Genomic DNA, 14,791 nt, shown 5'->3' on the forward strand with positions numbered 1-14,791 from the left:
GCTAACCACATGCTTAACGCCAGAGATCATGGAGACCCAACGTTTCAGCTGCAGCTGAACAAAACCCTATTCTTGGAGCTTCGAGGCAGAGAGGAGGCACAGGAAAGATGTTAGGAACGTAAAGAGAGGATCTCACAGTCCAGAGGTGTTGAAAGGAATGGAAAAGGCCTCAATTTCCAACACGTTTCATAATCCGTTGGCATCAAAAATGAATGTTCTTCAGTTCCCAACAAGCAGCTTAAGGCATACATACATGCTCCAAAGTGTGCATGGGGTTCCCATAGAAGCAGGGCTTCCCTGGTCATTTCAGCATCAAGCCACATATGCACAGAGCTACTGCATGTGCAAACTGGCCGCTGCATAAGAACAAATGGGGAAGCTTCTTCTCCTTTGGACTCATAAATGCACCTGTTTGGCCGCTGTGGAGAACAAGATGCTGGAATAAAGAGATCTTCAGTCTGAACCAGTAGGACTCTCCCTATGGTCCATGCATGCCGCAGAGGCCCACCGAGCTCGGTGCAAACACAAATCATTTTTTTAGTGCATGCAAACAGCATCATATACTATAGAATAATAATGACAAGTATATTTCAGGTTGGAAGGTCTGGAAAAAAAGCCAGGCACCTTGACAGTAAGAAGCCTAAAACGACTTCCTTCACTGCTAGTTAGCAGAGGGGCAGCCCCAAGAGATGTGACGGCCGGGGGGGGGGGGGGGGGGGGGCTAGGAAAAGTTAAGGGGACATGCTTCCCCCTCCCCAGGGATTTTTAGAAAAATGTCCTCCCCCAAGATAATTTCCAGGTTTTTTTCTGTTCCCTCTCCCCCAACCCACGCTTTCACATCTCTAGCAGCTACAAACTGAGAATGTACCATCATGTAGGAAAAGGCCCATAAAGTACTCAATCAGGCACCACCATGAAAGTGTGCAAGTTATGAAGGCGTGGCAACCCACCACCACATCATTAGCATGGATCTTTGCCCACCTTTGCAAGTAACCACACAAGAACCTGCAGCAGCCCACCTGCCAAATCACAGTTTTGCTTGTCACTTGTGGACTAAAAGTGGGGAGGGGCGGCAGAACCAACTTCCTCGCTGGTCGCCTCAAGACAGTTCTTAGTCACCACAGGGGACCAGGCAGGTGGCCCACTGGCAAGCCTGTTTTTTAAGCAATGAAGCACATTTGTTTCATTTTCACATTTCACACAGCTGGTAAGACGGCAGCTCCTTCCCACTTCCTTTCACTTTCCTCACGCCTCTTCCTTTCACTTTCCTCATGATGCAAGGCTACCCTCGCTGCCGATGCAAATAACTTTTGTATCTCTCGCTGCCTGGCATTTAAAAGCATCCAGCCTCTGCAACGAACAGCATTCTTATTTTTGACCACTGCATCTGCCTGTTTGTTTCAATGGCCAGCAGCACCACGGCTTCTCTCCTCTGAGCCGTGTGCACAAAACCTTCCTGCTCAGTTGTGCCGCATGGGTTTGGTCTGTCTCACTTCCCATTCTGCCACCAAAGAAAGAGTCTATACCAACTTGGTACCCTCCAGATGTGTCAGACCACAATTCCCAGCATCCCCAGCCAGCTGCCTGGAGGATTCTGGGAGCTGTAGTCCGACACAGCATCTGAGACACCATTAAACTGGCCCTGCACTGTCCCACTGCAGCTACGGTGGTCGCATGTTTTGAATGCTCCTTCACCTTAAAACCAGGGCAGGCTCCAGTTTTCTGTGGGCCCTTGAGCAAGACGCCCTCCATGGGCCCAACACCCTCCATGGGCCCCCCTCAGCGAGTCTCCCTTCTCACCACCATTGTCATCAGCTGTTCTTGCTCCTCCTCCTCCGTCCCATCATTGCTCCCACTTGCATGCTTGACAGGCAGAGAGCCAGGGAGCAAGGAGGCCGCGGCATCTCCCACTCCTCCTTCTCACTGCCACCGTTGTCTGGGCCAGAGCGAGAGAGAGGCAAGTGGACAAGCAGATTGCGATGATGAAGAGGAGGAGCAACTCCGGGGGGTTCTTGTCAGTGGGCCCCTGCTGTGGTGTGGCACCTGGGCAAAGGCCCAACCACACCTACCCTTGATGCTGGCGCCAAGCCAACCTTCCTCCATATATTAAACTCGCCCATAACGGTGACAGGTTCAGCTTACCTGCCTTCCCGACATGCAGGGTGCTCCCCACCCCAGCGGGGAACCGTCCATTCATGCAAACCCCCATCCCCATTCTGAAATGGCCCCACCCAAAACGGGTTTGACCACTCAGGTCTGCAGAAGGGGGCTCTTGCCCTCACGTCCTGCTCGGAGGCTTCCCAGAGGCATTTGGCTGGCTACAGCAGGAAACTGGATATGGGGCCAGAAGGACAGTTCAGCCCGATCCAGCAAGGTTCTTCCGACGTCCTCAAAAAATTGGCCGCTGAACCTTGCATGGCTGCCTCAGCAGAAATGCCGGCGAGGCTGGTTCAGCCAGGGCCTGTAGCGCTGACCTAGGAGGAACAAGAACCAAAGGCATTTCTGAAATGGACCCAGCATTCCCCGGCGTCTCTTTCATTTCCTTTCAGGAGAGATTCGGGGCTTTACGCTGGCCGACCCTATCCACCGCCAAGCATCTATGAAATGAAGATAAGGCTAAGAAAACAAGGAGTCTGATGGATCCAAATGCCCAGCAGCTAATCAGACCTCATGCTAAAGAAAACAACAGAAGACCTGCCGTGACCCAGCGTGCCTGGAAGCGAAGGAAGAACCAACGTCGGTATGTGCAGATGAATGTCGACGGTGTCTGGATACACTGCTGAGTGACAAATTCAGGAGTTGGAGGCACAGGGAGAGAGAGGGACAGGTTCCAAGGAACAGAAAGGAGCAGAGGGAAAGGGAAAGGCAGGGCCAAGGCCCGCTACAGAGGCCCGCTACAGAGGCTCACAGAGGCCAAGGCCAAGGCCCGCTACAGAGGCCAAGGGCCAAGGCCCGCTACAGAGGCCAAGGCCAAGGCCCACTACAGAGGCCAAGGCCAAGGCCCGCTACAGAGGCCAAGGCCAAGGCCCGCTACAGAGGCCCACAGCTCAGTGGTGCTTCACATGCTCCGCAAGCCGGAGGATCCCAGGTTCTATCCCTGGCACTCCCACTCAAAGGATCCCAAGCAGCATGACTGGGAAAGACCTCTCCCGGAGCTGCCTGCTAGAGGAGACCCTTCCGGGCTGAATGCAGCACTGGTCTGGCTCAGGATAAGGCAGCTCCCAGTACTGAAGGGAAACTGAGGGGCCACAGCTCAGTGGCAGAGCCCCCGCTTTGCAAACAGAAGGTCCCAGGTTCAATCCCCAGCATCTCCAGGAGGGCAGGAAAAGCTCAGAGAGCTGCTGAAACCCCAGATTGCTGCTGCTGCCAGTCAGTGTCGACAGTACCGGGCCTGGTGGACCAGGTTCAGACTCAGTAAAAGGCAGCTGCCTAGATCCCTATGAAATTGGTTTTGGCATTTGCTCACCCAGTCAAAGCTACAACCCACCTCTCTCTGTACACATGCCTACCAGGGTGGGTACAACTCTCTAACAAATCATTTCTGGAAAGCCATCAGCATCCTGCCAGCACTGGAAGCTGTCTTACATCAGGTCACACTGTTATACCAGGTTAGACTATTTGTTCACCAAGCCCAAAGTTGTGTGGCTGATGGCTCCAATGTCAGTGGGGCAGTTAAACCACTCCAGGTTCCAGTCAGAACTCTAAAGGAGCTCTGACTGGTTCTGACTGAAACCTGGAGCAGATTCACCGCCCCACTGACATCGGAGCCACCAGCTTCCACTGATTCTTTTCCTGCCAGTGGTTCTCCAGGGTCTTGAGCAGAGGAGAGTCTTTTCCATCACCTGCTATGCAAAGACAATAGAGCCAAGTAACCCACATCATTTTTGCGCGTGGCAAGGAAGAGGGAAATCCATACCTATCCGGAGAGCAACCATAATGGTAAAGATTTACTCCTCCTTCCTAGTTTCTGTCCTGGAAACGTAAAGGTATTTACTTCGGGGCTGTCTGTGTTGTGACAGTATCCTAGACTCAGAATCCTCCGCATTTTTGAATCATTCAGTCATGCATTTTTGTTATTGTTGAAAGTAGTGCGAAACGGCAGGGCCAGGGCACAAGTCCTTGGTGGTCTCTCAAAGGACCCGGCTAAAAAGGCACTTCCTTTGTTCCTTAGGAGAATGCAGTCCAGTAGGTCATTCAGAAGGGAAAATAAAAGCAGCAGCCGGGGGGGGGGGGGAGAGATGAAGGGTGGAACCAACAACCAGGAGAAAAGAAGAGAAACAGAATAAAATGTTTGGGGGCGAGTAGATTCACAACAATTTTGCTCGCCAAAAACACTCAGGGTGCCTCAGACATGCAAGGGGATCAAGGCAACACTGCAAAAAGGGAGGGTGGGGTCGCGGGGTTTCTGCTTTGCAAAAAAAATAAAGTTTAACTCTTGATAATGGGAGATCTATGCATGATGCAGTCAAGGAGACTGCACAAAATCATCCACAAACATGTGGGTTGCACACTTTCCTGGTGGTGGCTTTTGGTAGTGTAGAGGGAGAGAGATAGCAGAAGAGAACGTAGGAACAAAGGAAGCTGCCTTATACGGAGTCAGAGCATAGGTCCATCTAGATCACTATTGTCAACACTGACTGGCAGCAATGGCGCTCCAGGATTTCAAGCAGGAATGTTTCCAGCCCTACCTGGAGATGCTGGGGATCGAACCTGGGACTTTCTGCATGCAAAGCAGGGGCTCTCCTGTGGAGCCACAGCTCCTCCCCATTTGCTAAGCCCACAGAACCAAGCCAGCTCCCAGACTGGAAAGGTTGCCACGGAAGGCCTCCATATTGTGCCAAGCAGCTTCTTCTATCTTCTTAGCATTTGCGCAAGGAATCCAGAACCCTGGGAATACGCAAGCAGCCCACTTTGCCAATCTCATCAGCAGTTACTATTGAGAGCTCATGTAGGGGACTGAACTGTGAAATCGGAAGGACACGTTCAAGTCCCACCTCTGCCGCAAGCTGGCTAAAGCGGAAGCATGCTCACCTGGAGGGAAACCCCATTGATCTCAGTGGGATTAGGCCTCTGCATATATCTGGAGAGGACCGTTCTGCAGCAAGTGGACTTTGGGAGGCCATTTGTACGTTCTCCAAAATGCGACAGGGAGGTAACGACACTGGCCAACCTCCCAGGGTTGTTGTAAGTATGACCAAAAGGGTCCCTAAGGCACTTCAGTATACTAAAGTGCTATGTTATTGCTCCTGGATGGCACAACAGCACTGGGCATACAAAGCTTCATTCTCACAAAGGCTGTAGCCCAGTGGTAGAACTCCTGCTTTTCATGGAGAAGGTCCCAGGTTCGATTCCTGGCATCTCCAGGTGTGTGTGTGTGTGTGTGTGTGTGGGAGCCCTCTCTGTCCCTGCAGGATAAACCTTTCCCAACCCAAATTTACTGATGAAGAACAAAACGGCAAGACGCAGAGCAGGGGACTGAGGGGCTGCCAGATGCTTTGGCCTCTGATTCCCATGATCCCTCCCCATTGGCTCTGCTGGCTCGGGCTGACGGGAGCTGTAGGCCAAAACATCTGGAGGGCCCCAAGGTGCCCTCCCCTGACACAGAGACTTGCCCAAAGCGCACAAAGTAGGGACTTTGACCCACTCCCCTGCAAGCTCAGATCTTGAGGAATTGTTGCCATTCAGAAAAGACCAGCCCGGATGGACACATGACTCCTTGATCCAAGTCCACCTGCTAGAAAACTGGCTCTCACTAATCATTCTCTTTTACAAGACGAGAAAACACCTCTCTTCCTGCAACCCTCCGGAAGTATTGCTAAGACACCTCCTTTTCTAAAAGAGCAAGAGGACGGGCGACAGAAGCCAACGTACCTATTTATAAAACACATCAGCCGCCCAGTCCAAAAAGGCAGACCTGAGAAAGGTCAAACGTATTTCCTGCAAATAAAGTCTAGCATTTCTGCAGGAAGCTCTCCAAAACCCATTGGCCAGTGAAGATGCTGCCATCAATAGCTGGGGGGCGGGGGGAGGCAGCTCTCAAGGGCTAAACATACCATCTGGCTGGCAGCAAAAGGTTAGAGTGGCTCTTGCACTATGGGGAAAACCATGGACATGTTAATTGCTTTCATTAAATAAATAAAATACTAGAAGGCGGTAGGGAGCTGAATGACTGGATCCCATAATAATAGAGGACAATGTGGTCATTCCATGAAGTTGCATGGCGGATGATTCAGAACAGATACAAGGAAGGGCTTCTTCACGCAGCGCAAAGTTAAACTACCAGGTGATGTACTTAATGGCTCCTAACTTTAAAAGGGGATTACACAAATTCATGGAGGATTAGAGCTTCAGCTATTGGGTGGTACAGAAATGTAATAAATAAATAAGGGCAGCAATGGCTTCTAGTCCTGATGGCTGAATGCTACCTCCAGTACCAGATGCAGTCTGCCTCTGTACACCAGTTGCTGGGAAACATGGGCGGGAGAGTGCTGTTGCACTCCTGTCCTGCTTGTAGGTTCCCTGTGGACAGCTGGTTGGCCACTCTGTGAACAGAACAGACAGACCCTTGGACTGATCCAGCAGGGCTCTTCTTATGACTGTACCCCTCGGCATATTTGAAACCCCACCAAGGCATTTCTGAATGTTCATTCATGGCCTTAAACCCCGGCCAATGCTGACAATAAAGGGTTTCCACTTTACTGCCTCCCAAAACTACCATGAAGTTAACTGAATTCTTCCCAATTTCTTCCTACCAAGGAAAAAAGGGGAGTTAAAATATCGTGGTGGTAGCCTTCTGGATGGCTCAGGCTTCCCCAAGTAATTCCCAAGCAAATGTAAATGTGGACGGGCCAGGAGTCTCCCCCACCAATCCAGAGTCCGGCTCCACAGCTAGAAACTCCACCCCAATGCAAAGCGGGGGAGGAGGGGAGAGAAGCCACATGGTTTGGGGCTCAGGACGCATCAATTGTTGCAAATTCCATCAGCAAATTCCTCCACGGTTTGCCTGAATTCATTTAGTAGATGGGGGGGGGGGCGGAGAGAGAGAGAGAGAGAGAGATGGGAGACTATTTCCTCGCCAAATAATCTCTCCACCCCATCCCCCACCTTCTCCCCCCTCCCCCCCAAAAAGTCTCCATGGCTTGCTTGCAATTCAGGAGCTCTTAGAATGGCCTGAAAACTTCAGCTCTTCTCTGCTCTGTTTCAACTGCAACTGAATTCTAAATTAAGATGTGCACATTCAGGAGATTTGGAGCGGGCGGGGGGGGGGGTGCAATAAAATGCCAAGGACACCATCCCACCGATTTCTGCCGATTTGTTCGGTGAAGAATTGTTTTCCTCCCCACACCCCCGTCCCTTGGCCTTCTGCAAGCAACAACTTGAGAAAGAATGAAAAAGAGAGGTGGGGGGGGGGGATCTTTTCTTACTTCTTCTCAAGTCCCATTCTCCAGTTCGTTCTTTGGGGAGGAAGCGGGGGGAGAAGGAGGAGGGGCAGGAGGAATGTTCCTAAGGTTGCAATCCTACACACGCGCCTTCCCAGAAGTAAGTCCCATTGAACTCAACGGGGTTTACTTCCGAGTAGACCCGCTCAGGATTGGGGCGCTTTAGTCGACGGTGGGGAGGCAGACCACAGAAGCGCGCATAAAAGAAGCGAGCACCACGTCGCGGTTCCACGCCTTTCCAATATTTGTCCAAGTTTGCGCTCCCCACAGCCCCGCCTTGCCCTAGACAGACTGGCACAGACCTCGCAAAATCGGGCCATTTCCCACCCGCACCGGGGAGGGGGCACAGAGAAGAAGGGCAGGCGGGCGAAACTCCGGCGCGCCCAAGACACCAGTTGCCGGCTGGAGCCCCTTCGCGAGCAAGCCCAGCCCGGGGGAGAAAAAGCCCCCCCCCCCGCGCCCTATCTCTGCATGCATGTACGTCGACGAGGAGTATTTGCATCGCATCGCATCGCGCCCCCCCCCGCGACGGGCGCGCGCCCCAAGAGGCCCCTTTGGCGTCCCCTGCCCCCCCTCCCGAAGTGGCGGAACCAGACTGCGAGCGACCCTCCCGCCGGGCGCAGCGGCCCCCGCGGACGACAAAGCGGGCTTCCCCCGCCCGGCCCCGGCCAAGACGCCGGCGCTGCCGCGCGCCCGGGCTCGCGGCCCCGCGCCCCTCACCGTTGATTTCGTGGCTGGGCGCCTCGCTCTGGCTGAAGCCCTTGGCCACGTAGAGCCGCTTGACTTCGGAGCAACTTCGCGAGCGGGGCTCGGCCGACGCGGCGGCGGCCAGCAGCAGCAGCGGCAGCAGCGGCAGCAGCACGAGCGGCCGGCTGCAGGCGGCGGCCGGGGGAGCGCGGCGCGGGCGGGCGGACATGCTTGGCGCGGCGGCCCCGGGCGCGCGGGCTCCGCGTCGGGGGCGCCCTGCCCCGCGGCGCCCGCCGAGCGCGGCTCCTCCGGCTCCCTGCGCGGGGCGCTCGCTCGGCCGGCCCGGCGGCGGCTCCGCTCTCGGCAACCTTGCGCGCGGCGGGGCGGGGAAGGCGCGGCGGCGGCGGCGGCGGCGGGCCGGGACAAGGCTCGGCAGCCCCCAGGAAAGCCTGGAGCCCGGCGGGGCGGGGCGGGGCGGGGCGGAGCAGCAGCCCCGCCCCCGCCCCTCCGAGCGCGCGGCCGGGCCGGGCCGGCGCGGGGCGGGAGCCGGCGCGGGCGCGGGCGGGGGGCGGCCTCTCGCCTTCGCGCCCCCTCCCCTCCAGCGCAGCGGGTGGACATGCGTTCCGCACAGAGGGCGGCGGGGGTGCGGCCGACGGGCGGGCAGCAACGCGCTGTGGGTCCCCGCGGGAGAGGCGCGGCCGCCCCTTGAGTCCCCTGCGCCGGGTGGGCAACGGGAGGCCCTCCAGATGACCCCACCCCCGCCGCTGAATTGTGCCGCTGGAAAACCTGGGGCGGGCAGGCGTGGAGCTCGGGGCAGGGCCGGCTGGCAACTGGTGGCCCGCTCCAGATGCCGTGGCCCGCAGCTCCCATCAGCCCAAGTCGGCGCAGGCAGTGGTGAGGGATGATGGGAGTTGGAGGTGAAGACATCTGGAGAGGGCCACCAGCCCCGTGTCCCACGCTCGGACTTCGCCGTTTCTCCTCCCTAGCCACGCAATGCCTACGCGTCCATGCTCAGAAGTGAAGCCAATTGAGTGGGATTTACTCCCAGGGAAGCGTGCCTATGGAATTGCAGCCTGAGCTTTGCTGGCTTAGGAGGGAACGTAGGGTGCGGATCCTCCGCGACGTTCCTGGGAAGTGAGCCCCCCGTCGATGTATTGATTCTATTTCTAGGCTGCCCAATAACAAAGAGTCCCCTGGGTTCCATAACACAAGTACACAACTACAGCAACAAATCAGCACATAAGATATAACACGAAACCTGTCAAAGCCGCCACTCCTGCACTCTCGGGGGCAAACGGTAACATCCAGAATCTAAAATGCCTGGGAGCAAAGGGATGCCCCGCCTGGCACCAAAAGTGTATTATTGATTGCTTGATTATATTTTTAACCCACCCAATAACAAAAGTTCTCCTGGTAAAAATAAACGTGTGGGCGCCAGGCAAGCCTTCTTGGTAAGGGCATTCCCAAGTGGGGAGCCACAACCGAGTTCTTCTCTCTTGCAGCCACCCGCCTAAGTTCATTTGAAAGGGGCACCTAGACAAGGCCTCTGCAGGTGACCAAAGCTCCAGGCAGGTACGTACAGGAGGAGACATTCCGTTAGGTCAGCCTTCCCCAACCTGGTGCCCTCCAGATGTTTTGGACTTCATCTCCCATCAGCAGCAGCCAGCATGGCCAATGGCCAGGACAGGCCACAGCTCAGGTTCGATCCCCGGCTTCTGCAGGTAGGGCAGGGAAAGAATCCTGCCTGAAACCCTGGAAAGCCATTGCTGCCACTCAGTGTTGACAGTACTGGGCTAGATGAGCCAATGGGCTGACTGAGTATAAGGCAGCTTCCTATGTTCCTATTGCTGGGAGCTGTAGTCCAGAACATCTGGAGGGCACCAGGTTGAGGAAGGCAGTTTTAGGTACTCTGGCCCCAAGCCTTTTAGGGCTTTGAAGCTGAACACCAACACTGTGAATTAGGCATAGGAATGGACTGGAAACCAGTGCAGCTTACAAACCCCTGTTTATTATTTATTTATTTATTTATTTATTTTATTGCATTTATACCCCGCCTTTTTTCCTCTTGCGAGGAACCCAAGGCGGCTGACGTTATCCTCCTCCTCTCCATTTCATCCTCACAACAAGAACCCTGTGAGGTAGGTTGGGCTGAGAGTCTGTGACTGGCCCAAAGTCACCCAGTGAGCTTCCATGGCCGAGTAGGGACTAGAACCTGGATCTCCCAGCTCCCAGTCCAACACTCTTGCCACTATACCACACTGTTGAAGCGTGAGCCTGTCGACCAGCCCCAGTTAATAGCCAGTAGCTTGACTTTGGACTAACTGAAGTTTCCATTCTGTTTTCAGAGGTAGCCCCACATACAACACATTGCAGTAATCCAATCTGAAGGCTACAAGAGTATGGATAACTGTTGCTGGGCTATTCCTGTCCACATAGGGTCACGGCTGGTCTATCAGCCTAAGCTGATCAAAGGTGCTCCTAGCTAGGAACGTTTCATGGAGGATAAGGCTATCAGTGGCTACTAGTCCTGATGGCTCTATGCTACCTCCAGTATCAGAGGCAGTATGCCTCTGGACACCAGTTGCTGGGGAACATGGGTGGGTGAGTGCTGTTGCACCCATGACCTGCTTGTGGGTTTCCTGTGGACAGCTGGTTGGCCACTGTGTGAACAGACCGCTGGAGCAACTCCCCTGTGAGGAAAGGTTACAACATCTGGGACTCTTTAGCTTCCAAAAAGGTGAGTAAGAGGAGACCATATAGAGGTCTACAGAATTATGCATGGTGTGGAGAAAGTGGGTAAGGAGCCATTTTTTTCTCCCTCAGAATACTAGAACCCAGTGGGGTCATCCTATGAAGCCGATTGGTGGGAGATTCAGGACAGAGAAAAAGGTAGGACTTCTTCACACAGAACATAGATGAATGATGGAATTCACTTCCATAAGTTGTAGTGATGGCCACCAATTTGGATGACTTTAAAAGCAGATTGGACAAATTCATGGAGGGGAGGGCTTTCAGTAGCTACTAGTCCTGATGGCTCTATGCTACCTCCACTATCAGCATGCCTATGCGTACCAGTTGCTGGGGAACATGGGCAGGAGGGTGCTGTTGCACTCATGGTCCTGCCTGTGGGTTTCCTGTGGGCAGCTGGTTGGCCAGTGTGTGAACAGAATGCTGGGCGAGATGGACCCTTGACCTGATTCAGCAGGACTCTTATGTTCTTAAGTGACAGTGATGGATCCAGGAGCACCCCCAAAGTGCCCATTTGCTCCTTCAGGGGGAGTGCAATGCCCTACAGAACAGGTTGAACACCACTTAACTGGACAGTGGAATCACCCACTAATAGTACCTCCATCTTGTCTACTCAACAAAGTGACATTTACGCCCAGGTCAACATGCATAGGGTTGCAGAGGGTATAAAATGGATGGTGGGAAATGGGACTACAATTCTTTCACACAGTTACGTGAGAGTAAGTCTCACTGATTGTGTGGATCACAACAAACTGTGGCAAATTCTTAAAGTGATGGGAGTACCAGATCACCTTACCTGTCTCCTGAGAAACCTGTACGAGGGTCAAGAAGCAACAGTAAGAACCAGACATGGAACAACCGAGTGGTTCAAAATTGGGAAAGGAGTACGACAAGGCTGCATATTGTCACCCTGCTTATTTAACTTATATGCAGAGTACATCATGAGAAATGCCGGGTTGGATGAATCACAGGTCGGAATTAAGATTGCTGGGAGAATTATCAACAACCTCCGATATGCAGACGATACCACCCTCATGGCAGAAAGCGAAGAGGATCTAAAGAGCCTCTTGTTGAGGGTGAAAGAGGAGAGTGCAAAAGCTGGTTTGAAACTCAACATTAAAAAAACTAAGATCATGGCATCTGGCCCTATCACTTCCTGGCATATAGAAGGGGAAGAAATGGAAGCAGTGACAGATTTTACTTTCTTGGGCTCCAAGATCACCGCAGACGGTGACTGTAGCCATGAAATTCAAAGACGCTTGCTCCTTGGGAGGAAAGCTATGGCACACCTAGACAGCATAGTAAGAAGCAGAGACATCACCTTGCCGACAACGGTCCGTCTAATCAAAGCTATGGTTTTCCCCGTAGTAATGTATGGCTGTGAGAGCTGGACTATAAGGAAGGCTGAGTGCCGAAGAATTGATGCTTTCGAACTGTGGTGCTGGAGAAGACTCTTACGAGTCCCCTGGAATGCAAGGGGGTCAAATCAGTCAATCCTAAAGGAAATCAACCCTGTCTGCTCATTGGAAGGACAGATACTGAAGCTGAAGCTCAGATATTTTGGCCACCTAATGCGAAGAGAAAACTCTCTGGAAAAGACCCTGATGCTGGGAAAGACTGAAGGCAAAAGGAGAAGGAGACGGCAGAGGATGAGATGGCTAGATAGCATCACGGATGCAATGAATATGAACTTGAGCACGCTCCGGGAGAGAGCGCAGGACAGGAAGGCCTGGCGTGCTCTGGTCCATGGGGTCACGAAGAGTCGGACACGACTGAACGACTGAACAACAACAACAAGTCTCACTGAGCTCAATAGGACTTACTTATGAGTAGAGATGCATAGGTGTGTACTATTAGGCCTCAAAAAGTGGGCAGTGGATTGGGGCCATGCAACCTTACACGGCTTGGGACCATAATACCTGACAGAGCACTTCTCCCAACACAAACCTACACATATGCTACGCTCAACATCTAAGGCCCTCCTCCAGCTGCCTACACCGAGGGAAGCTTGGAAGACAGTGACAAGGGAGAGGGCCTTTTTGGTAGTGGCCCCCAAATTATGGAATGATCTCCCTGACGAGGCCTGCCTGGCACCAACAATTGTTATTCTTTTTGGCATCAGGTTAAGACCTTTCTCTTCTCCCAGGCATTTGGGAGCATATGATAAGTTTTCATCGATCCTGGAATGACTTATGGTTATGGTTGTTTGCTTTTGAGATTGTTTGTTTGAAGTTGTTTTAGATATGTTTTTGTGTATATTGTCTGTTCATGTGTTTTTTATGTAAATGGTTTTTAATCTCTGTATATTGTATTTTTAATGTTTTTAATCTTTGTAAACTGCCCAGAGAGCTTTGGCTATTGGGTGGTATAGAAACGTTCATCACCATCATCTGATCCTAGTCATGTGTACTACTTGGAAGGAAGCCCTAGTAAATTCAAGGGGTCTCAATCCCAGGTAAACGTATAGCAATGATGATTAACTCCCTCCCCCTGCCAAAGAAGTGGTATTACACTCATTTAAAAAAATGAGCTTTCCCAATTAGCATTGTCATCTAGAGAGATATCCTGCATTTTCAGTAAGCACTGCAAGCAGTTTGACATTTTATGTAGGTTTTTTTCTTTTAAAGGAAAGTATCAGATTTGGCCTCATTGTCTTTATCCTCTCCTGATCGTTTTTATGGCAACCTTGAGACTGTAGCTATGCTGCCTCAACATCCCAAGAATCCAGCTAACATCACGATGATAATAGTTCTCATTTTTAACACAGTGTTGTTTTCCCTCTTGCTAGAATGGACCTGGCTTTGCTTGGGTTGGAATGGCCCTTAAAGGTGCAATCCTATGCCTGTTTAGACAGAAAAAGTCTTTCAACTCCCAGCATTTCCCAGCCCATATGGCTGGCTGGGGAATGCTGGGAGTTGAAGGACTTTTTCTGTCTAAACAGGCATAGGATTGTGCCCTAAACTGGATAGAGCAAAGCCTTCAAGCAACTATGCAGCTGTCAGTTGGACACATGGTGCCTGCCCAGTCTCAGTGAAACCAGGCCCGCTTGCAGCCCTAGGCACGACCCATGACTTGGTGCACCCCTATAGCCCCCTGAGGTTACCCCACTTTATTCCCTTGAGGGGGGCTGCCCCACAGTAGGAATAAGGAGCAGCAGTATAGCTCTGTCTCCCTGACTGCTCCCCGCTGGCTTCAAAGTCCATGGCCAGCCCAGGATATTTCGCCACCTGAGGTGAGGGACAAAGTGCCCACTTCACATACAGAAGCTAACCGGGCAGTGGAATCCCACTTCGGCACTGGCTGAAGTCCGTATCCTCCACCACGCCAGAGGGCAGCAATCTAGCTTACGGGGTGGAAGACAGGCTGGGTAGCAGCTACAGCTCTGTCCTGCGAAATCTCGCTGCTGTCCCCCGCCTTCCCCGCCCTGCCCCCCCTCCCCCAGCATCTGCTGCCAGAGGCAGCCGCTTCACGCTGCCTGGTGGTAGGGCCGGCCCTGCGTCAAACTGTATTGACCACAACGCTATGTCTGCCACCTAGTGATTGAAGATGGTGCTGTGGGCTCCAACCATATGGACACAGTAAAATTAATGTGTTTTTAAAAACAAAATAACTGTGAGGTGCACACCCCTAAGGTCTTTTTAGTATGCATGCCAAGTTTCAGGTGTCTAGGTTTCATGGTCTAGGAGCAATGGCACAGACAGACAAGCACACATTGTTATAGATTTGAGTACACTGGTCAGGTTTGCAACTTTCTGCCCCACCTTCCTTTGAGGGGGTTTATTAATTATTACTGTTGAGAAGGCAAAGGAGACTTTCCTAGCATTCGCAGTATCCTCAACTTTCCAATAAGCCTGAGCTGAAAGTCACCAAACCAAAGGAGTTTTGTTTCTTGCAAGTCTTTTCAATCTGGAGATTTC

At 52.6% G+C, this 14,791-nt stretch overlaps 1 protein-coding gene across 1 annotated transcript in view; it reads right to left on the bottom strand.

The window, feature by feature from the left end:
• The window catches only part of GPC4 (glypican 4), an 87,995-nt gene extending 79,540 nt beyond the window's left edge, over positions 1-8,455 (bottom strand). Inside the window, exon 1 of the mRNA XM_084813590.1 lies at positions 8,160-8,455. Within this exon, the coding sequence (XP_084669716.1) occupies positions 8,160-8,355 (196 nt within the window). The 5' untranslated portion in view covers positions 8,356-8,455. The remainder of the gene's footprint in view (positions 1-8,159) is intronic.
• Between the last annotated feature and the right edge of the window lie 6,336 nt (positions 8,456-14,791).

The sequence above is a fragment of the Heloderma suspectum genome, chromosome 9 (assembly GCF_057233095.1).
Source record: "Heloderma suspectum isolate Gila_16-S chromosome 9, 16-S_ref, whole genome shotgun sequence".
NCBI lineage: Eukaryota > Metazoa > Chordata > Lepidosauria > Squamata > Helodermatidae > Heloderma > Heloderma suspectum.